General features: G+C 38.2%; 2 protein-coding genes across 7 annotated transcripts in view; one reads left to right on the forward strand and one right to left on the reverse strand.

Annotated features, from left to right (window-relative positions):
- LOC122833536 (mitogen-activated protein kinase kinase kinase 12-like) lies at positions 1-19,162 on the forward strand. The gene is made up of 14 exons (XM_044121183.1): positions 1-283; positions 2,328-2,849; positions 6,226-6,409; positions 6,711-6,902; positions 7,128-7,286; positions 9,392-9,550; positions 9,637-9,745; positions 11,877-11,986; positions 12,239-12,355; positions 12,616-12,753; positions 13,144-13,858; positions 14,257-14,324; positions 15,482-15,782; positions 16,035-19,162. The coding sequence occupies exons 2-14, from the start codon at positions 2,351-2,353 to the stop codon at positions 16,119-16,121; spliced, it is 2,838 nt and encodes a 945-aa protein (XP_043977118.1). The 5' UTR covers positions 1-283; positions 2,328-2,350; the 3' UTR covers positions 16,122-19,162.
- Positions 18,222-23,403, reverse strand: part of LOC122833537 (poly(rC)-binding protein 2) — a 12,729-nt gene continuing 7,547 nt past the window's right edge. For all 6 annotated transcript variants that reach the window (XM_044121190.1, XM_044121185.1, XM_044121188.1 and 3 more), the window contains 2 exons: positions 22,089-22,258; positions 18,222-19,472 (listed from right to left, as the gene is read on the reverse strand). In XM_044121190.1, the coding sequence (XP_043977125.1) occupies positions 19,436-19,472; positions 22,089-22,258 (207 nt within the window). In that variant the 3' untranslated portion in view covers positions 18,222-19,435. The remainder of the gene's footprint in view (positions 19,473-22,088; positions 22,259-23,403) is intronic.

Consider the following 23,403-nt stretch of genomic DNA (forward strand, 5'->3'; position numbering starts at 1 on the left):
GAGGCCGTGGTATAAATTCTTGAGAGTGCGCAGTTTGCGTCCTCAGAAGGTGATGGAAAAGGAGGAGGAGAAATAGGAAGCAGGGAAACATTTAGCTTTACTCTATTTACCGTTTACTGGATTTAACCGCAGCTGTGAAGGTGCTCTGGATGCAGAGGGAGAGGAAACCAAAGAACGGAAGAATTTGCCTCCTTTTAGGTGATTATTATTTAAAATACGAGCCCAAACTATCGAGGAACAGACATGCAATCAACAGCGATGGAGTCCTGTTTTCCGCACTGAGGTAGGAACCGTTCCTTTGCAAACACAGAAGAAAAGAGAGGACAGAAACAGGCGTCTTTCTTTATTGTTGGCATATTAGAGTCAGATTGTGTTTTTATTTGATGCTGTCAGCGCATCTTAAGAGAGGCAGCGGAGGTAGGAGAAGAGGCAGCGATGCGCTTCGGAAACATCCTGGATGCAGTGGCCTGTAACAGAGCGCAGCCTCCTCCTCCTCCTTTTCCTCCTGCAGCTCCAGCAGCTGATACCTCCATCACCACAGTAAAGCAGGACCGTTAAGAAGCAGAATCAGTCTGATGTGAATGATGTGTTACAACAGATGTGTCTGACTTCTGGGGTTTCTGCTGGCGCAGAAAATTATAATTAGGATGATTCTATTTTTTTAGTTTCTCTGGGTTAATGATTCTTGCAGTCAGATTCTATTGGGTCTGTACCATCTGTATGACTAATATAGGAATTAAGAATGATAATTGCAGCTATGGGATGCAGACAGCCTGCTGATAGCTAATGCATCAGATACAAGGTGCATTACATTATCACACATGACTAATAGACTTAATCTTATACTATATTCTAAAAAAAGGAATTATGTATATCTTAGGTTGAAAAATAACTGTGTGCACTTTCTTTAAAATGCCTCTGATATAGAAACCGATCTTCTCCAGGTTTGGTGTTCCTAAAATAATATTGATTCTTTGTTTTAGTAAACAGAAAATGGATTTTAGTTGGTGTAATTAATTAGCCAAACTGGTAAAATCTGTTTCCTCTTTGTCCTCTTCATCAGTGAAAGCCCTTCCAGCTTGGAAACGCTTCAAAAGCCTCTCACAAGAAATAATAAATTTCCTTTCCTTGTTTAGCGTGCAGGCGCCGTTGTCCTTGGAGATACCTAGAGCTTTGAAGAAGCGGGCTGAATTCAATGAACTATTCTTATCATTTCAATACACAAGTGATTCTGCTTTATGTAAACAACCAACTGTTGTGTTTACTATCATCCCATTTTCTTCTTTATTACCTGAACCTGTTGTCATATCTTTCATTGGGTAAACTATGACCAACACAAGCTGATAAATGTGCTGCCACTCCTGATATCATCCACTCTAACTAAACTTGCAGGGCATTTGGAAGAGAGAAATAAACAGCCCCTTACCATCAAAGATCCTCCCCTGTACTTGGAAATAAGATACTTTTCCAGATATTCATTCTTTATGTTATTCCAAACCCACCTGAAGTGTTTCCTGTCAGATCTTAGTCTCATCTGACTGGATCACAGACTTCCATTCCATGTCCCAATACTATCTAACATTTATGTTTGTAACACTAAGACAAAAAAAAAGATTTTGCTGGCATCACTCCCAAATTTGGTATGTAGATAGTATTACAGTGTGCCTCAAGATGTCCCTTGAGTTTTCTAACAAAGTTTTTAGATTTCTTTACATTTTCAGTAGAATAGAAGAGAATAGAATAGAATAATCCCTACCTAGTGGGGAAATTCACAGTCTACAGAATAATAAAGAACAGCTAACTAGAGGCACAGATACACACATAAAAATCATGAGTCCTTGTTCAACTTAATGGCAAACAGAAAGTATTAGATAACTAATTAGATGTTCCCCTCGTAAATAAATGAATTACAGGTTGGCTTTTTCTCAAAATTTCAGTGTGAAATTTACTGTAGCAGAAACTGAATTCATTTTGGAGCATTTAATATACCTAATGTGTTAAGTAATTTCTCCATGTCTGGATGTTATAACTCAGTTTGATTGACATAATTGAAGAAGAGAGATCATTCTCTCTTTCTTCCTGTGTTTGACAGATTTTTAACTGTTTAGTGTGAGAAATGTGAGACATTTTGTGTTGTCATATTTAATCTGTGTATGTTTCACACAGTTTCTGATGTATGAAGTTCCTGATCTTGGCAGGAAGAGAAACTTTGAAATTAATTCTTTGCAGTTTATGATAGTTTGGTAATCATATCAGGCAGACTGGAAGTACAATTCATTGTATCTAATTTTGTAATGTTTATGTCTATCTTTCTGGTCTCTTTAAAGCTTCCATTGCTCCGGTCTTATTGATGGCGCTCGTTCATGAACCCCGTGCCTCCTCCCCCTCCCTGTCTGGCTTCAACACACCCATCTCTGACCCGCCATCCTTTCGTCGGCTCGATGCCGAGACTCCCTGCACTCCAGAAATGGACCTGACCCCGACCCAGTGCGTTCTCCGGAACGTCCTCTCCATAGACACCGGGGCTGCTGTGGAGCCTGGGGGAGGAGGAGGAGTGGGAGAGGGGAAGACTCCCGGGCACAGTCAGACACCTGGTGAAGAACAACAAGAGCACTTTGCCAACAGTGTGCTGAAACTCCATGAGCATGAGGGGAGCAGTGGAAGGACAGAGGGAGAGGGACAGGATCCGGACCGCCCTGTAGTCAGAAGCCAGGCGGATGACGCCAGGTTGCAGTGCCAGTCCACGGGAGGTGGAGGAGGGTTTCTGGAGGGGCTGTTTGGGTGCCTGCGGCCTGTCTGGACTATGATTGGCAAAGCTTACTCTACAGAGCACAAACACGTTCTGGACGGTAAGTCTGTTTCTATGTAAAGTGAACTTGCTTCTATAAACTTCAGGGTCAATGGTGGCTTTAATTCTGGCTATGAAAGCAGTCACTTTCCCCAATTAAATTTTCCAGTTAAGCCTTGATATGCTAATTAAATGATCTTATCTCCCAGTTTAATTACATTAAGCAGTGGGTAGAAAAATGACTCCCACAAAGGCCATGTTGTAAATAAACACTCTCCCTGACAGGAGTGAGATGCATCTAGATCAGGAGACTCTATCAAAGCTGCAGCATGCTTATTCTCCCCTGATACCCCGAAACCCCCACCATTCCATCCCATCCATTTGCCTGCTCGTGCCCACCTCCCTCTAGCACCACCCACCCCCTCAGTGAAACCCGCTCCCCGTGACGCTGTGTTGTTTATGTCTGCAGCCACTACAAAAGCACAGGACTCCCCAGAGACTCCTCTGCCAAATCTGCCTCATGAATTATGCATGACCATACTCTGACCCTGCACCTCTCATCTCTATTAACACAAGCCTGACATGCACGCACGAGGACAGATGCACGCACACAGAGAAACTCATTTGGAAGCAGAAACACTGATATTAGCATTTTAAGTTAGATAACATGCAGAATGTGATAGAAAAATATTGTACCTCACATCAGAGATGAAGCTGGCACCTTCACACTTCTCCCTGACTGTATTGCCTTCTAATGTTTTATCACCCATTGACTCCAATGTCTCCCCTCATCTCCCCTCCTTCTGTGTCTCATTGTCTCTCCTTTTCATCCCTCTGTTATTGCTCCCAGCCCATCTGCACTTTGATGCTCTCACCTTCTGTACAATAAAGTGTAGCTTATACAACTGAACCGCTTCCCAACTTGTAACAAGTCCTTATTTTCAATCTTTGTATGTAATTAATTGCATTTTGCCATGAAAATTAGAAAAAATATGAATCCTCTTAGGGGTGGGCATTTATTGTATCGTCTATCGCTTATCGCTTATCATTTATTGTGATACATTTCTTATCATGATATGAATTTTGATTCATTGTTGTTTTATTGAATTTCAATTAATGATCCCTAAACTGTCCGTATTGTTGGGACTATTAATTTTGCTATTTTTCTCCACTGTCTGCTCAGTGAGAGTATCAATTAATAGCAATAAATTTAAAATATATAATTAAATACAATGACTGTGAGCAGCAGTTAAATCATACTTTTTATGAGAGTAGAGTCGTAAAGAAGTATATTACAAATGGGAATGTTTTTCAAGAGCAGTATTTGTGTTTGTGGGGCTATGATTGCTGTGCGATGCAGTCACAGCCATACATATACCTTAAAAAGGAGTAATAAATGGATTTTATCGGCACTTTTATCATCATATTATCATCACAACAGTACCACAAAACATTGTGACACAATTTTTAAGCCCAACCCTATATTCATTTTACTGATCATAGAGATGGAGGAGTACCAAATCAAAGCCGAGCTGATTTGGAACCATGTCAGATCTGGACTGATGTCTTTACTACAAAAAAATCTGAGACCTTCATTAGAGGCGGAGCACTCTATCGATCACTGCTGGGCATTAATCATTCATATCATCCTCATTAATATGATAAATGTGTTTCAGTACAGCTCACTCTGCTGCTGTTCTCCCCGGGTTAAGAACAGCAGCAGAGCGAACGGGTTGTATGTCTTCCGTATATTAGCACAGACCCCTGCAGTGCTGTGGGGAATTCCCCCTTTCCTGCTAACTGTCTCCTTACTTACCAACACCAGTAATACTTCTCCACCTCTCTATTCACCCTACAACCAGCCATTAGCCTCTCAAATCCTCTCCTTCCTCCAAACCCCTTCTGAGTTGTCGGACCCCTGTTTCGCGTCAGCCCCACAATGGCACTAAGCAGGATTTAAGAGGCTGAGGGAGAATTACCCACAGGAGATTAGAGCTTCTCTGTCTGTCTGCCTACTCGCACACCCGAGTCGCAGGTTAGGAGGTGCATGAAGATATCAGTTGAGGTCATGTGTTGTTTAGGCTTCCTGTAGTTTTTACAAGCTTCACTCCATCGAGGTATTTTTTTAATCAAAATTTGCCTCAATTGTCAGCCTCTGTATTTATTAAGGAACTGACCTCTTTTACTGTTTACTTTTACTTATTATGATGCTAATAATGATCAGACATTACATAGTATTGTAATGGGAGGACTGAAATGAAAGTCACACCAAGCCACACAAATAAATCAAATCAAGTTAAATCACAAATTAAGTTTAATAATAAAGTGGAATGACAGGGGAATAAGTGCTGAACCATTACAGGTGTGATTTTAGTGCCAATCTTCAAATATTGAAGGTTCTTCTATGCACTCTGATTTTCAGATCTTTCTATAGAATACATTTTTATTCTATATAAAAATAGATTTTTATATATAATAAAGTCTTTCTGGCAGCATTTTTTTTTACTCTGACACAATCTGAACGTTGTCTTGGCTGTGTGTGAGGTTCAATGTCTTTTTGTAAATTCACCCCTGTTTTACATCAGATTCGCATCAACCCTCACTAATTTATTCATTTTTCCTTTATTCATTTGTATGAAACCTGTCAGACATTCTAAAAGTCACCATGATGTTCCCATCTCCAAGACGCTGTTGGTTTATTTGATATGATGTGCAATGCCATTTCCAGGGAATTTATATTTGACCGATTCTCACCAGACCTTTATGAATTTCATGCTTATGTATTTCATTCTCATGCAATTGGTCTATTTTTTGTCCTGTCAGTGTTTCTTTGTTTATATCTGAGTTCCCTTGTGTGTGAATGTTACAAAACAAATAAAACTGACTTTCCTTGTGTGGTACTTTAACAATGAGAAACCTTTTTGCAGGCTGTCATTTAGATTAGAAATCTGTGTTCAGCCCTTGCTCTGTGTGTCATTAACATTTATGGCACATAATTTATGGACTTGCTCATTTGTTTCTTTGTACATTTGGATTACGTATGTCGCTGACATCTGGGACAAATTTCTTGTCATGTTATAAACATATTTAGTGAACAAAAGGCTGCTGCATTTGATACTTTTTCTTCCCACTGATATGGCACTGACATAGACGTTTAGATTTCTAAATGTCAAAGCAACGTTGCTTTGCAGAAAGATTGGGTATTACCAACAGTGTAAGATCTTCTTCTTGGCCTTATTAAACTGCATTAAGACCGACTAAGAATAGAACGAGGATTCACAGACACGGTGTTGCTTCAGTGTTTCATCATTCAAGTAACTCTGATATGTAGTCAGTGGAGGTCAGTACAATGATCATGTTGTAATTTTAGCTTACATGCTGCTACCTCACCAGGTAAACTCACTGAGAGCTTTTGCTTTACCTTTCTGTTGCTTCAGAGGAGTGGGAAGTCCCGTTTGAGGAGATTTCGGACCTACAGTGGGTGGGCAGCGGAGCCCAAGGTGCTGTTTTTCTGGGGAAACTCCACGGACAGGAAGTAGCTGTGAAAAAAGTACGAAACATCAAAGAGACTGATATCAAGCACCTGAGGAAGCTCAAGCATCCCAACATAATCACTTTCAAGTAGGTTGACATGATTTTGTGATTTTTTTTAGGACCAGAAAAGGCAAACTTCTAAAATTATCAGCTGAGTTTTAATTACATCCTGGAACAGAACCCTGGGGGACTCCACATGAGAGCTTTGTAAATCCAGTGTAATATAGCATACAGTATATTTATTTAAAATATATAAAGCATATCACTTACATAAGTATTTCTTCGTGTATTGTTTACTTGCTCTAGGTGCCTACACAATGGGAACATAACTAATTTAATTTTAACACAGACATCATCTTTAACAGCCACTTTCGTTCTACTTTTTCAGAGGTATTTGTACTCAGGCTCCATGTTACTGCATCATTATGGAGTACTGTGCTCAAGGACAGCTGTACGAAGTCCTGAGAGCGGGCAGGAAGATCACCCCATCCCTGCTCATGGACTGGGCCATGGGCATCGCCGGGGGAATGAACTACCTTCATCTCCACAAGATCATCCACAGAGACCTCAAGTCACCTAAGTGAGTTTGCTTTTAAAAAATAAAAAGTTGTTTGACTGGAACAGTGTAATTTGAATGTGAAAAAGTACCATGAACATACATAAAAGCTCAATATTTAGTTGTCAAAATGCAGTAAAGGCAGAAAACTATTTGAAAAAATATTCAGACTCAGAAATGATCATGTTAATTCAATGTTTGAATGTGTGATTTAGTTGGTTTTAATTAAACATAAGTAATGTCTTCCAGCATGCTCATCACCTATGATGATGCAGTGAAGATCTCAGATTTTGGAACCTCCAAGGAGCTTAATGACAAGAGCACGAAGATGTCTTTTGCCGGGACTGTGGCCTGGATGGCTCCTGAGGTCATCCGCAATGAACCCGTTTCAGAGAAGGTGGATATTTGGTAGGTGTCATGACCCTCTTGAACTGTGCTTTTCCCCTTTGTGAGCCCTTAAAACATTTCCCAGATGATTTGTCTTTTCAGCCACCAAATCAGCATAGAATCTCATTAGCTGTAGTCTGCCACAGTGCAGCGCAAAGGATCCTATTTCTAGAAAATCTATTCAATATGATGTATAATATCTCATTACATGAAACTCTATAGGGTCTCTGCCGTATCTGATGGGTTGCCCTATGCTAAGCTTTAATCCCCCCAGCTTGCTACATTTTCTACCTCCCTTTTTCTCCTTTACTACAATCCCTCCATCAGTCTTCCTCTCCATCCTGAAAGGAACGCCAGCTAATTTAATAATTGATCTGCCAGATGCTGCAGTGCTCAGGAGAGGCTGGAATAACCTTCCAAGCCTTTGGATGGGTTGGCCCTCGGCCAGCAGTGCATTAGCTGGGAAGTGAAAATAGGATTAAAAAGCTTTTGATGCAAAAAGGAAGCAAAGCCTGTGTGTGTCGTGTACATTTTTGCTTAAACCTATTTAAATCACTTGAAATGCATCCATAGCGCAAAAAGACTAAGAAAGGTTAAGCTTTGTCAGATGTTGAACACATTTATTTTGTTTTTGTTGCATTAATACAGAGGAGCAGTGGGGGAAATGCAATAAATTAATTACAATTTTAAAAAATGTATTCAAATTGAACTACTTAATTAGAATTGAACTATTTAATTAAAAGTAAAATAGTAAATCCCAAATATACTGTTGGACAACTTCAAGTATTTATTGCCACTAAGAAAATAACACAAATGCAATGGATTGGAGAAAGTAAAATATTTAGCATGCTTCAAACAACACATTACGATGTGTGATGTAAGGATCTAATTTTGATATTTTCCTCAAAAGTACCAGATAAAATATGATATATTTGGACAACCAAATCTTGCAGTGGATGTTCTGGAATTAAGCAAAATATTAACATCTGTGTTTTTAAATTCTATATTTATATAATACAACATTTGTCATCCATCATCTAACTCTTTTGTCTCCAAGTGTGCTCCTGGAAATCTCAGTGTTTTTCAGCTGAAAAGCTATTTCCTTTTGCTGTCTTCCTGCTCCATAGAAGTAATGTTGATGCCCTAACCTTTAGAAATGTATTGTATTGGGCATGGGATTTACATTCATAATTACTTACTATTTTAATCGCAGTATTTTTTCTTTAAGAGTTAAATTAGAACAGTGATAAATTTATTCCGAATCATAAATCATGGCTGTGGCCTGTTTCAGATAAAACGACGCATGTAGTAACAACAGCTGGTGCTTCCTCAAGATGTTGCCAAAGGCTATAAAATATCTCAGTCTTGTGATTCCTTTTGTATTTTTACTTTGTTTTTCTATACAAAAAAGCAGTCAATATTTGCATGAAAACAAGGTTCTACAGGGAATCTGATTGTAGAATTTCAGAACTCAGTGTAACAGTAAAATAAAGATAATAAACGTTTGTGTTATTTTACAATTCTTCTGATGGTTGTGAAATAGGCCAAACAAATTATGCTGCTTTTTAAATAAATTCTTTTTGTGTTTTGATGATGATATAAGTCCATTTATACACTATAATTAAAACTGTCAAAGCAAATTTTGAGTTTTGATCCAAATCTTAAGAAAAAAAAAACTAATGTTCTTAAAGGTCTTCTCTTCATGGGTGACACCAATAAGAATAATAAGTGTGGGGCTAGAGGGATGCTAAAAATACACATGCATTATTACATGTGATGCAACTGGCACCTTGGATACCGCACATGAAAACCAGGAGGAGTCACTTTCTGTAGTTACCATCCCCATGAGCCTGTTGTTGTGTTCTTACATTAAAACAGAAGTGTTAGGGAAGATATATCTATATTTGTTTGCCTACTTGAGTCTACTATCTTTATAATCTTATAAAAGTTGAAAATGTTGTTTGTATTATTCTGTTACATATTATTGCCCTAAAATTAATAGAAAGCATACAATTTGATTTTGCTAGAAATTTTTAGACAGTCTCCTTTTTGGTTTACTTTCGTCTGTTCAGCCTACATCAGTAACTTCAATGCGTCTGAAAGAAGCTGTGTCCCATTTTTTGAAGGTCATTTGGCGTTGTGCTGTGGGAGATGCTGACGGGGGAGGTGCCCTACAAGGACGTGGACTCCTCCGCTATCATCTGGGGAGTGGGAAACAACAGCCTGCAGCTGCCTGTGCCTGATAGCTGTCCAGACAGCTTCAAGCTACTCCTGAAGCAATGCTGGTGAGGAAGATGAAGAGATAAAACAAAATATCAAAAAAGTCATTCAAGCAGGCGGGTAATAAAATTTGAATTTACCTTTTTTACAGGAACTGCAAGCCAAGAAACAGACCTTCATTTCGACAAATCCTCCTACATCTTGATATTGCCTCTGCAGATATACTGTCTACTCCACAAGAAACTTACTTTCAGTCTCAGGTAAGATAATTGTAGCATGAGAAAACAGAAGAGTCATACATTTTTTTTTTTGTAGAAGAGACACCCAGGATACTCCAAAAGTAATTTAATGTAATTTTAATGTCATTTAATGTAATGACCTAGAATCTAGATTCTAGGTCATTAAAGTGCTTCACAAAAATATGCAATGACAGACAGCAACATTCTAAATAAATGCAAAAAGGAGTTTTCAAGAGATGAGTTCTCCTAATAAGATTAAAAAAAAAGAAGTTATCAAAACCTACCTGGTCCAATGTAAAAAAAATAAAACTTTTATTTTCACACCATTCTGGAAGCTTTTTTTCACAAAGTAAATAGAAATAGAAATTAATGCTGTCTCTTTCGCCCAATTAGGTATTTCTGTATTTATTCAGGTTATCTTTGTCCAATATTAAATTTCATTTGATCTGAAACATTTAGTTGCAATAGACAAAGAAAAACATTTTAAAAATCCTTAAGGAAATCAATACTTATTCCCTGCAAAAACTGGTGTGACAATTTATGTTGATGGAAAATCAGACAGAGATGGAGGATTAAGTCAACCTTTATCAAATACATTTCATAAATGTATTTACTGGAAATCTATTCATTAAGTCAGATTGAGAAATAAATGACCATTTAGTGAAGCGCACACAAGGTCTGTCTCTCTCCCCTGACAACATCACTAATTCTCATTTTGCTGACAAGCTGCCACCATTTTTTCCAGTCCACTGCAGTAACTATATGCAGTGGCAAGTACACAGCTGCACCCGAGCCCCAGGTCTCCAGGGAGTCCACTAATAATACCTGTCCTTTCAATCACACTGCATTATTGTTGCTTGCTTTTTTGCCTCCCTTTTTCTTTCCGTGTCACATGCTTCTGCTGATTTGTGGTCTTTTATTCAAGCTTCAGTTCACGGGTCAAGGAAAGAACCTTTTCTTCATATTGAGTGTGATGGGGAAGGACGCTGTGTGTACCTGTGTCTAGGTGGGGGATGGAGGCATAGTACAAATGTGCTAGACCAAAGAGATGGAGTAAAGAGGTGTATGGAGGTATAATTGTGTGGAAAATATGTTTTTGTGGATATCTATTTATAACTCATCTTATCTGGTTGAATCTCTTCATGCAAAACGTAAACCTCCATCACTCTTTCCATTTATCCTTGATCCTTTATTTCTCCCCGCCCCCTTCTCCCGGTTGAATCCTTGCCCAGTTTTTTTTTCCTCTCTGCCCCATAATGGATTTTTCTTGTGACATTAGAAAGAAGTATTTGCTGCCAGAGTGTATTGATTGCCTTAATGGTAGAGAGCAGAGAAAAGAGAGTGGAAAAAAGAGGGGACTGGAGACATAGAAGAGTGTGCACAGAGTCCATTAGGTTAATAAGAAGAGCATATTTCGTGCACGAGTCTAATACACATGCATGTGCCTCCATACGCTCATAAATCTGACTTACATATTAGTTCTCTGATATGACAGGTATCAGATAACAGTTGTCATGCTCTGCTGCATACAAGTAAATGCCCATGCCGCATTTCTTTTCTTTTCTTTTAAGATCCATGTCACGTCAGTGTATGTTTGGTTTTGCTCTTTGGGTATTGATTTTTATCTGACAGCTTAATGGGTTTGGTTTTAGTGACAAAAAAAGCTAATTGCTCTGCAAATTGAAAGCATTTCTCCATCTAAATCAAGGTGCAAAGAAGTTGTCTTGTGGTGTTGGTATCATTTTATGTTAATATTAGCAACATGAACTTGAGTCACAGTTAATTATCACAGTGCAAACGAGAGAACTGACAAAATACTCCATGTTTGCAAAGGTGAATGAGTTTAAAACATGTATGAAAGGGATAAATGGTTTCCTGCTGTGTCTACATATACATCACCATTACAATTATATATTTTTATTTGTTAATTTGGTATGATTTTATATCATTTACCACATACCATATGCTTGTGCTGCGTACGTGCTTATGTCTTTCAACATTTTGTTGGCTTATTTCTCTCTTTACAGTGAAAACCTGCTAACAAAGACTCATCATCACATAGATAAATTTGATGTTTGACACTTCAAAGTGTGCAGTCGCTCCGGGTCATTAACACTTTCTCATGACAGTATTTTGTTCTGTGTTTCTCCAGGCGGAGTGGAGAGACGAGGTGAGAGATAACTTTGAGAAGATTAAGTCTGAGGGGACGTGTCTTCACAGACTGGATGAGGAACTCATCAAACGACGCAGAGAAGAACTCAGGTTAGAATTGTAAAGTAAATTGTGCTGTCAACTTTAGCATGCATTTCTATTCAGCTGTATGGATATTATTTTTTATTTGAATAATTTTTATAGTTAAAAGATTTGGACTGTAAAGTAGAAACAACATTCTCAAGTAATCTAGAAAGTAATCTGAGGATGTATCCTCAGATTTAAATATAGCTCTCATCATCTCAGTAATTGTTGTGCACAGTGCATGTGTCTGGCCATTATTGAGCTTCCCTCTACATGCAGACATGCACTGGACATCCGGGAGCACTACGAGCGGAAACTGGAGCGAGCCAATAATCTCTACATGGAGCTTAACGCTATCATGCTGCAGCTGGAGATCAAAGAGAAGGAGCTTCTCAAGTATGAAACTTTGCTGCTTAATTTTTTTTCTTGATATGGTTTTAAAACATTTACACCAAAGAAATATGTGATTGGGGTCATTCTGCTTAAAAATAAACTTGCCCTAAAACTGAGAATTGAATGGACTTAGCTACTATTTGTAGATGTTTTGTGCTACAAGTTTGTTACTAAAGGGACATTGCCTATCATAAAGTCCAGACAGTTTTTGTGTCTTTCTGTATCCATTCTAAATAGTGATGTTCTTTATGTCTGAATGCCAGGAGGGAGCAGTCATTAGACAAAAAATACCCCAGCTGCTTCAAGCACCACAGCTCCAGACAGTCGGCCTCCTCCAACTCCATGGAGAAGCTCCTGAAGAAACGCAACGTACCGCAGAAACTACCTTCACACAGCAAGAGGTGAAACAGCAAAGCACATGTTCCATACCTGGATATGATGTGCAAATGTTTGTTCAAACTCATTATGTTTGTGGTAATACCAAATCAGTCAGTAAGCATACTGGGTTTGCAGAATTTGAGGTAACATGGTTCTTTTTTTACACATCAAAGCAAGGTTTTTAGGCATTTTTGTTTGCAAGATCAATTCAAAACTATTAAATAATATTTACAAATTTCTTTATTTATTCATTAAAAAGAAGTAAATTAGAAGTTCTGCTATTTCTACAGTCTTATACCCAAAGTAGGAGTTAATGCATAACCAAGAGGTTTTGCTGATAAGGAAAATCTTAAGCGATTATAGTATAAAAAGACAAGCTTTTTATGAACATAGTGTGCTTCTTCTGTTTGCAGACCAGATTTACTGAAGTCAGAAGTCATCCTGCCCAAACTGGACTCATCTATGACCCAGGTCACCATCCCCAACAAAGGCTCCACCTCCCCTGGCCGCTCTCGCCGAGGAAAGCCCCGCTACAGGAAGGCCGGCAAGGGCAGCAGCAGCGACCTGGCTCAGCTGAAAGCCACTCTGTCCTCCTCCCTAGCAATGATCAATGCCACCTCATCCGTTCCCAGCAGCAAGCACCGTCTGGACCCCACAGCGGCGATCAGGGGCCTCCAGCATGACCTGCTGCTCAAGAAGATGTCCTCCTCCAGCCCTGATCTCATTTCAACCACCCTGGAGGCAGAGGTCCGCAGGAGGGGGCAGCTAAGGCCTGGATTGGACAGAGCAGGCAGTCTGAGCGCCTCCGCTGGGCTGGAAGACAGCGGAGAAACAGAGGGGCCGAGGGACAGGCAAGGTGTGGGGGTGGGGGGTGATGACCTGGTTGAGACGCCCCCACGGAGCGACACGCCCAGTGAAGATGCAGCATCCATTCCATTCTCCAGCAGCCCAGATTCACCGTGTGGAAGAGGGGCCGCTGCAGGAAGAGCGTCTGTTCTGGGGAATGCTCGGGTCTCCCATGAAGTGGAGGACAAAGAGGAGGGGACAGTGATCACACGCTCACCCAGAAGTCAGCGCCGCCTCACGCCCGCAGCCTTACTGTACAGGGCAGCAGTCACACGCAGTCAGGTAAGGCTGCTTTAGCTGCTCCCATTGCAATCACTTTTACAAAGACTGCAGAAACTAATCTATAGGGAGATGCTTCAGAATACTAAAGTAACAGATTACAAATCTGATTCTTGCATTTTATTTAAAAGTGCATGCAAGCATGCAGCTGTCACTGTAAAGTGGTTTTACTACAATGACTGGCAGAAGTCAATATCTTAATGTTTTTAGTTCACAGAATGTAGAACTTCAAATTAATTTAAGCAACAGGCTAAAAAGATTTGAATGTTTGATCTCTGTGAATGTAGTGATTGTTTTAGAGAAGCTGTAATTTCATATTTCTGGTTTTTTTTTTGGTTTCTCTTTTCAAAAATTTATTTCTCATGAGGAAGCTTAAAAATTGTTGATGCTTCTCTCCACAGAGACGTGGACTTTCTTCAGAGGAAGAGGAGGGAGAAGTGGACAGTGAGGTGGAGCTGCCCAGGAGACGGTGAGTTATAAAGACTTGAAAAATTATTTAGAAATGTAATTTTCATAATTGTAATTTTTCTCAGTTGGCTGTATCATCTCAATAAAGCTGACCATTAGAAAAATCAAGATACTTTCGTGCTAATTAGATATGTTATTTAAAAATAACAACACCAAATAACATTTGAAAACCAGCTAACTGGATTGTAGTCACATTGTCAAAAACATTTATGGCAACATTTGTCTCTTTCTTATTAGTAAAATAAGACATCCAGTGTTTAAAATGTGCAAAAGAAGATGTACATTTTACTACATGAAAACAAATAAGCAATACACTTGAGAGTGCTTTATATGAAAAAACACAAGCCAATAAACAAACAAATAAAAACATTACAGAATAGTTGCAAAATGAAGAGAAATAATAAAAAGGTTTAGCAAAAGAGTTTTTGGCCTTGATTTGAAGAAGCTCAGTGTTTCAACAATTTTGTAGTTTTCTGGAAGTTTGTTCCAGGTTATTGGAGCATAAAACTGAGTCCTGCTTTGTCTTGTTTGGTTGTGATATTGGGGATGCAGAGCAGACTAGAACCAGAAGACCTATATGATCTAGAAGGTTAATTTGACAAACAATAGATTGTTAATGTATTTTGGTCCTAAGCCATTCAGTAATTCATAAACTGACAAAAATATCTCAAAGTATATTCTCTGAGCTATAGGGAGCCGGTGTAAGGATTTTAGAACTGGAGTTATGTGCTCCTTCTACTTGGTTTTAGTGAGAATGCGAGCAGCAGCGTTGTGGATCAGCTGCACCAGGAGGTTTGATTTTTTTAAGCAAACGTGACGAAACTGTTGCAGTAGTTAATGCGTCTAAAGATATGGATATGTTTCTTTAGATCTTGCTGGGACATTAGTGCTTTAGTCTTAGAATATATAAGGATGCCTGACCAAGTATTAAGTGCATATACTGTACAACACATGGACATACTTTTCAGTTGACCAACATTTTGTTTAAAATGAATGAAATTATGATAAAGGGTTTTTTTGCCACACATATTGTATTTCATAGTTATGTTTATTTATTTCTGGAACTCTTTCACTTCACTTGTCTGTCTCCTAAGTTAATAAGGAGACAGGCAAGTTAATGTTTCCAATTCTGGATATGTCTGTTATATTTCTACACAGGCGGCCAGTGAGCATCTCCAAATGTCAGTCGCTGTCAAACTTCAGCCTAGAAAACCTATCAGTGTCAGACGGCGAGGAGGGCAACACCACTGACCACTCCCACAGTGGCACACCCGACGTAGTCAGCACTAACACGGACGAGCGGCTGGATGACAAAAGTGACGACTTGCTGTCTCAGGGCTCAGAAATCCCAGCTGACCCCTGTGATCCAAGCCAGCTGGGCTCTGATGGACTGTCTGAGAGAGAAGCTGAAGTACGACAAGTCAAAACGCAGCTCGCTTTGAGTGAACATAACTGTGAGGTATGTCAGAAATACAAACTAAAGGGATTATTTCCGCTTTATCTAAACAAGAGCAACATGGAGTTAATTTGAGTATTTTAGTGTTTGGAGAATCAGAGATCAGGTCTCTCCAAGGACTGCCTCAACAGAATCCCATGTCAGAAAATTTTACTATTAGACTTGATTGTGTAAAAACAGGTAGTGTTTGACTACATTACCCAGTGAGACTCAAATATGTTAATTCTGAGAATTTGTGCTTGTTTGATCTCTTAGGGCCTGTACGATGACTCGGACTGCGACAGTGCAGAACTGGACCATTCATGCAGCGCAGAGCCCAATCAGCCTCCAACCAACTGGTGAAACCCAAACAACCGAACACACAAGATCTGTACATCTACATCTCTGCATCCTTCTTTTACTGTCAGACATTAGAAAACCCACAGAGACAACCACAGGAGGGATTGAATGCAGAAAGGAAATGAAAACCTTATCATAAAATCTGTGGATGTAAAACTAGAGGCAAAGCAAAGCAATCCGTTTTCAGCTCCAGGACACTACATCTCAGAGAGGCCAGTGACAAGACTATCCGTTCATGTCTTCAGTCATCTTCCATGTTGATTTTTATATTTATTTATTTTATACTGTCCAGTGAAAATATGATTAGGAGATCATTTCAGGATTTTTATACCAAGTTTGACCTGCACTTATTTTTTAAGATCTACTTTCATAATCTTTTTCCTTTAAATATTATGCACTTATTTTAATGTGAAACGGCTGATAAAAAAAAAAACTGTTTACATTTAAGGTTGTTTGCAATTATTTATTATCATAGTTTTTCCATTCATTGCCATTGTTAATATAAGATGTTGTAAAATGAACAAATGTTTTTATACTTGAGATTGTATAACTGAAGGTGCTGACATTCCTCAGCAGGTGGCGCTATTATATAAGAACCTCATAAAGCTTTTGCTGGTAGAATGTAACTTTACCTGCTGTTCATGTCTGATCTAAAACATAAAAAGTATTGCAGTATTTAAGTATTTTGCAGGGGCAAATGTGTTTTTGGAGAGTTTGAAGGGTTTGTAATATTTAAAAAGCATGTTTGTAAGAAAAAGTATGCATATTTAAGATGTTTTGATATTTCAGTCCAGAAAATATTGTTTTTGTGAAAATTAAACCAACTCTTAGATGAACAAATGCTGATAAAGCATGTACAGGTGCACCTCAGTAAATTTAAAAACTATCATCTGGAAGGTAATTTATCTCAGTAGTTCAACTCAATAGGTGAAACTCATGTACTATATAGATTTATTACATGGAGGCCTGCATTTTTCAGCAATTTATTTATTTTTTATTTTGATGACTAGTGAATAAAACCCCAAATTCCAGCTTCTCAGAAAGTTTAAATAATTGCAGTCATCTTTAGCAATTCACTTTTTCAGTCTCATTATGGAGGGGTCAGTGAGTATCTGCAGGAAGATGAGTCAGCTATTTTGTACATGTACATGATTGTGTTAGCTATAACATGTCAATTAAAAATATTTTTTGTTATTTCGCATATAGAATTGGTTCGTGTAGTATTCTAACAAACTGAATTTCGGCCATAATCACCAAAACTAACAAAGTAATGCTTATATCACTGTGCAATATATACATGGGATTACATTTTTTAAATTCAGAAACCTTTTGTTGATATTCTAATTTATTGAGATGTGCTTTTTTGGCAAATAAATTAAGCGTTATTCATCATCCGTTGGCAACTTAGACAAGACAGTTGAACACACAATAGTTCATGTTTACTGAATGCAATATTGTTCAACAGAAGGAAATATGAACAGAGGCTCAGTTATTTACTATAAACTTGTTAGTGCAAAGGAGATACTTGTGGAGAAATTACTAAGTACATCTTTATTCCCCCCCATGTCATAAGATTGGCATGGACTGTTAAAAAAAACCAAGAACACAAAGCTTTACTAACTATCGTTTCAACGCTTGCACAAATGACTCAATGCTCAAGTATTGAGCCTTTTGTTGGTCTATTTGTTTTTTCCAGCCAAGAATCAAGTGATCATAAAAACTGGTGCTGATGTCTTTTTACCTTGCACTTGAACTTGGATCCGTTCCACATTTCGATACCTGACCAGAACACTTGATAAGATAAAATATGCAGCTTTTTGTCAATTGTTTTGTTTCTTATTTACATTGGTAGACCTTTTTTAATCAACTCATCCCCCTCAAAATTTGAAATCCTTCAAGATAAAATGTTGTCAATGAGACAAACTACTGCCCTCTAGTGTTCTGAACTAATATAAAATTGAGCTGAACTGAAACATTTTCTACTGCATCGATGTAACTGTACAATAAATATATTTAAGAAACAATTTAAAAATAAAATCCAACTTGCAAAATTTCAAACTTTGTTCTTAAATGCTTTACAAGAGGAAAACATGAGGCTGGAGGTTTTGAGCATTTCACATCTTTATTTCTGCATTTTTTAAACAATGTGGCACCCAGGTCTACAGTCTCAAAGAACGTGCACAATTTTTTTTTTTTTTTTTGTCCTGCAAATAAAAAATAAAATAAGTTCTGAGTTGAGCAAAGCAAAGAGCAGGAATTTAGTGTTAACTCACAACCCTTTTCTTTGTCTACTTCATATGTGTTCTCCTCAGCCTTGTTTACATTTATTAGACAAAAATTCAGTCCAGAAGTTATTTCCACTTTGGTAGTTAAAAAAAATAATTCTTCCATTTAAAACAAATATTCCAACTTTTTTTCTTTTTCAGTATATATCAATTTATACAAAAGAAAAAATTGAGGATAACCCTCTGATCCTGATCCCTTGAGCCAAGCCCGAAACATCCCCCACCACCCCCAACAAAATCCTCCAAAACCAGCAAAATAATCAACAAATGATCTGAGGACCAGGAGGGCGGGGAGGGTGAAAATACAACGGAATGACATGGAGGAGAGGAAACATGACATGCTTTGTAATACACATCTGAATAAATTAATCTGAATGTTAGAACATTTGTCTTCATTACCAAATATATTCTGTGATAGTGCAGCTACAGCTACGTCTTCTCATCAGGTGACATTAAGTGTTACAAGCGCTTCGGATGCACTTCAGTTGAAGAGGGTGACACAGGGTGAGGATGCTGTGTATTCTTAAAGCAAGTACATGAAAAACCCAACAGGTAGGAATAAAAAGAAGAAAAAATTATGTATATTGACAGAATAAAACAGTCACTCTATTTTTACTTTTGATACATTTTATTTTTCCTCTTTTCCTGTTCAAAGAAAAAAATTAATGACTGTACAGAACTAAGTCTATATGCCCTAAATCAGAGTTTTCAAACTCTACTTTCTGTCATGGAAAAAAAAAGAAAAAAAAAAAAGAAGAAGTGAGAAAACAAGCCTAATAACATTAAAATCTGTAACTCGACTCAAAAACGGAATTAAAAACCTAATTTTCTGCTTTTTTTCTTTTACTAAAACCAAAACAAAACAAAACAAAAATAAATAAGGAACTCAGCAGATCAAATCAGTTAACATGATTTCAAATGAGAAAAGAGGATGTACATTATATAAACTCTGAAGTTGTATAGTTGCATTGCCTGAATTTTTACGGTAGCCAATGATATAAAAATGTGATTTAGTGCAGATGCTGTGTCTTATCAGTTGGCTGCCAGTCCCGTGGCCTCAGAGGAAAGCCTGGAGAAAACAGATACACACCCACAGAGCAGGGGAGGAGAGAGAGGAAGGCATGCAATCAGACAGAACGGAGAAAACATCAATATTTACTCTACATTATTACATCATTACCATATAAACCTCTGGAAAGAGGTCATCTGGCTTTATACACCAGGAAATGTGTTCTTACAGAAACTCATTACATGTCTAGCCTGGGGGGTGTTACAAATAAAGATACATCTTAAGTCAGCAGCTGATCTAAATCTGGCAAAAATCTGAATGAACTAGCAAAGGGGTTAAATAATCAAAAACTTAGTAAAGGGGAGTCACACTACTTATGGTTACAGATAAAAGTAAAGCTGCACAGGCTTAGCAGAAACTGCAAAACAGGAGCAAACAGTTTAGTTCTTCTGAAAGCTATATGACAGCTATTTTTGATTTTTGCCCTTTTTTGTTGTTATTTAATTGATTTACAGAATTTGTAAAAATTACAAATTCAGCACATAATTATTCTGATTTAGATTTTGTGTTGTTTTCATTTAACCAGAAAGATTTTCTGGCTAGAAATGACACCAACATTTCTCAAACATAAAATATTGAGTTTTTGTTTTAATGGCATGTTGAAAACAATGAATACCTTCCTCAATAATCAATTCAAAGGCCTTAATTCTCTTATCAGTTATGGTAACCTAACTTTTTCTATAATTAGTGACCAACTTTTATGTGCCCAAATATATTACTGACTGATCATATTGCTAAAAACTCCTTGCCTTCGCAAATATGGGAAAACATGATCCTATTTATTTGATCTGGTTAAATTTTACTCTTTTAATGCAGAAACCAGGATAAGCTTATTCAGAGTTCGTTTCATCCACACTGCAATATTTCCAGTCAACTTTTCACAGATGATGTAAATATATGAGGATCAATCAAAAATGGTGGGACAATGACATGATTCTGCTCTTGTTTTGCTCCTGTTTTCAAGTTTAATAGCTAAACTTATGAGCTAAATCCTAAAGCTCCCAGAAATTTGAGACAATGAGACGAAATTGCCTACATAAATCTGGTGCCTTATTATTAATTATCTCTTATTGGTAAGCTAAAGCAGATGGGTCGTTTTAGATTTTTTAATAATCAATAAAACCCAAAGCATAAATAAGTGGCTTTGATACCTGAGGGAAGATTTACTTTGATTTAAAATTACTCTGTTTTTTATTTTGTTTTTGTTTTTTCTTAAATGAGCAAAGAAATCACAACGAGACAACCCTTTTTGTAAACTAACAACAGTCACGTAAAAATAACTAGAGAGAAATCAAATTCCACGGGTACAACGTGACATCTTAAAGGAGCCGCTACCTGAGCAGAGCTTACACAACGAGAGAGAGAGAGAGAGATTCGGTTAAACTACTCCCTGTCCATGCTAAATTCAAAATCTTTGAAAAATATAATGCACTCGACATGTCACATTTTAAAGAGACAGGTAGAGTCAAGCTACAGATATTTTATAAATATGGCGTTAACCACCTCTCTGGCTTGGTAACAGGGGGCTGCTTTGTGCTGTAAGCGAGGCATGGCGCAGCCAGATACAAAAGCAAGTGCAGGTACAGACAACAAAGAGCACTGTCAGCACTTCAGGAGGAGATGACTTATGTTTCCTTCATTAGTAAGGGGACAGCCTTCGCCTTTTGGACTTGGAGCCCAGCTCGGGGGCCACTTTGGGCTCAGTGGGAATTGGGTGTGGGGGGTTACTGGCCCCACTGACAACATGGAGGGCCAGGAGAGGCAGGGGCTTGAGACTGAGGAGACTCGACACACAGGCGGGTGAGCTGGGGAGCAGGGAGTCGGTGGAGGAGCAAGAGGAGGAGGAGGAGGAGGAGGAAGGAGGTGGCCCTGGAGCCAACAAGGACAGAGGGATGGAGGCTGTAGGGGGCGCCACACAGGAGGAAGAGGAAGAAGAGGAGGAGGAAGAGGAGAAGGAGGAGGTAGCGGCAGAGGAGGTGGTGGTGGTAGTAGTAGTAGTAGTGGTAGTAGTAGTAGTAGTAGAGGTGGAAGGAGGGCACAAGCTGGTCTGTTCAGGGTTCAAGGAGGAGGAAGAGGAGGAGGAGGGAGGAGGTTTAGAGGACTCTACACTGTAGAAAGAGAGACAAGGAGAGAGGGACAACACAGTCGGGATGGGTCACAGGGCAGGCTGGTGAGCAATGGGTGAGGGGGAGGAGGAGGGGAGATGGGGTCGGGTGTGGGGATAAAAATCACTCAGGGATGCGACCAAAACAGCAGACGTGTTATTAGTAATTAATGAGTGAAACTAGGAGTGGAACGACTCATCATAACTGTAGTGGTGGATCAATGTGGGAGTCCAGGATGGGGGAGGGGGATTATTTGCAAATACCAAGAAAAAGAAAACACCATCAGCTAAATTATAGAAAACTGAACAAAGCTACTGAAGTTTAGTAGGTCAGAAGATTCTTGAATTGGTTTTTTTTTTCTCTCTCGTAAAACTGGAGGTAATTTGATCCAACACAACAGCATGACCACATTTAAACCTGTGCCTTCTATTCACATGTTAAATTAAATATCTGCAATGAGTGACTGTTTTACCACCATGGGGACGTTGTAATTATGTTCGGATTATCTCACCTTGCATTGATGAGGTACTCTGCCAGACTGATGCTGGCGGGCGAGCCTGTGATGGTAACCTGCCGGTCAGTTGATCCATCCACTGGATTTGCAATCTTGATCTGGGCTCCAGACATTTGCCTGATCTCATTGATCTTGGCTCCCTGGCGGCCAATGATGCATCCGATCAGCTGGTGAAGAGAGGGACGAATGAGGGGAAAATAGAATAGACACACAAATGGACAGCCGTTTAGAATAACACTTCTCAAGTATGACCTAGTTTTGACAGAAAATTGTTGAAAATAAATCTTTCCTTCAGTGATTCAATGATTGAAGCATTAAAGGTTTTCTAGTTTTACAAAATGTCTGCTAGTAAACAAAGAACTCATCGTGCTATGGTGAGAAAATATGCTTTGAAAGCTGTCCCAGTCCCACAGTTGGACTGTTTTTATGCACATCCAGTCAGGAGAGCTGCAGAGATTTCAGCTCCTGGTTTTTGGCACCATTTTTTTTCAAAACAGGGTGCATGGATAATCTAAATATTCTCCAATGAGCAACTTTTAAAGGCTTACGAAAACCAATTTGTTTCATATACAGTACAGACCAAAAGTTTGGACACAACTGTTTATCCAAACTTTTGGTCTGTACTGAGTTCAGTACAGTCCAAAATGTGTATGTGTGTTGATATGCAGACATTGAGCAAAACCTAAAAAATAATTTTACTACAGTCCTATTCATTCACATTTAACTGTGTAGATAAAGTGTATGTCTAAATTTAAATATCTAAATAAAACAGACTATAAATAAACATCATAATGGTAAAGTCTCTACTACTAGATTTTGGCTAAAAGCTATAACAGTTGAAACTTTGCTTTCAGTAACTGAACTAAGAACTATTTTTATTCAGTTTAAGTTCAGTCTCATTCCAATTTTTATTTTGTTTTCAACACGCACAAACAAGAACAGCTTTATTTTATGACTTAGCAAGTTAAAATTTATATTTTAAAATACAAAATGTATTGGACTGAATAAAGTCACAAACCTTAAGATATTTGTTTTGGAAGTAAAGGTAATCATTTAGATTAGATTATATGGTGCATATATTTTAATCAGTCTCCATGGACATAAAAATGCACAATTGCTAAACAAAAATCAAATCAAACTAATCAAATTCTATTACATATATTTCAATTAGAACCAAATTTAACACAAAATAGAACATATTCTCAGAAACTGCAAACATATTTTTTTTAAGTTTGGTGATTTAATGTAATCCCTTCATAGAAATAATGCTCCCAAAAATCTTTAGCAGAAATCTCGCTTATTACTAAACTGA

This window comes from Gambusia affinis, linkage group LG07 (assembly GCF_019740435.1).
Source record: "Gambusia affinis linkage group LG07, SWU_Gaff_1.0, whole genome shotgun sequence".
NCBI lineage: Eukaryota > Metazoa > Chordata > Actinopteri > Cyprinodontiformes > Poeciliidae > Gambusia > Gambusia affinis.

What these genes read in the sequence shown, in the direction of transcription:
- LOC122833536 (XM_044121183.1), top strand. Translation starts at nt 2,351, where the DNA reads ATGGCGCTCGTTCATGAACCCCGTGCCTCCTCCCCCTCCCTGTCTGGC. An exon ending in CAGCAGTCACACGCAGTCAG is followed by an intron (nt 13,859 to 14,256) that starts GTAAGGCTGCTT and finishes TTCTCTCCACAG; the next exon opens with AGACGTGGACTTTCTTCAGA. An exon ending in TGAGTGAACATAACTGTGAG is followed by an intron (nt 15,783 to 16,034) that starts GTATGTCAGAAA and finishes TTGATCTCTTAG; the next exon opens with GGCCTGTACGATGACTCGGA.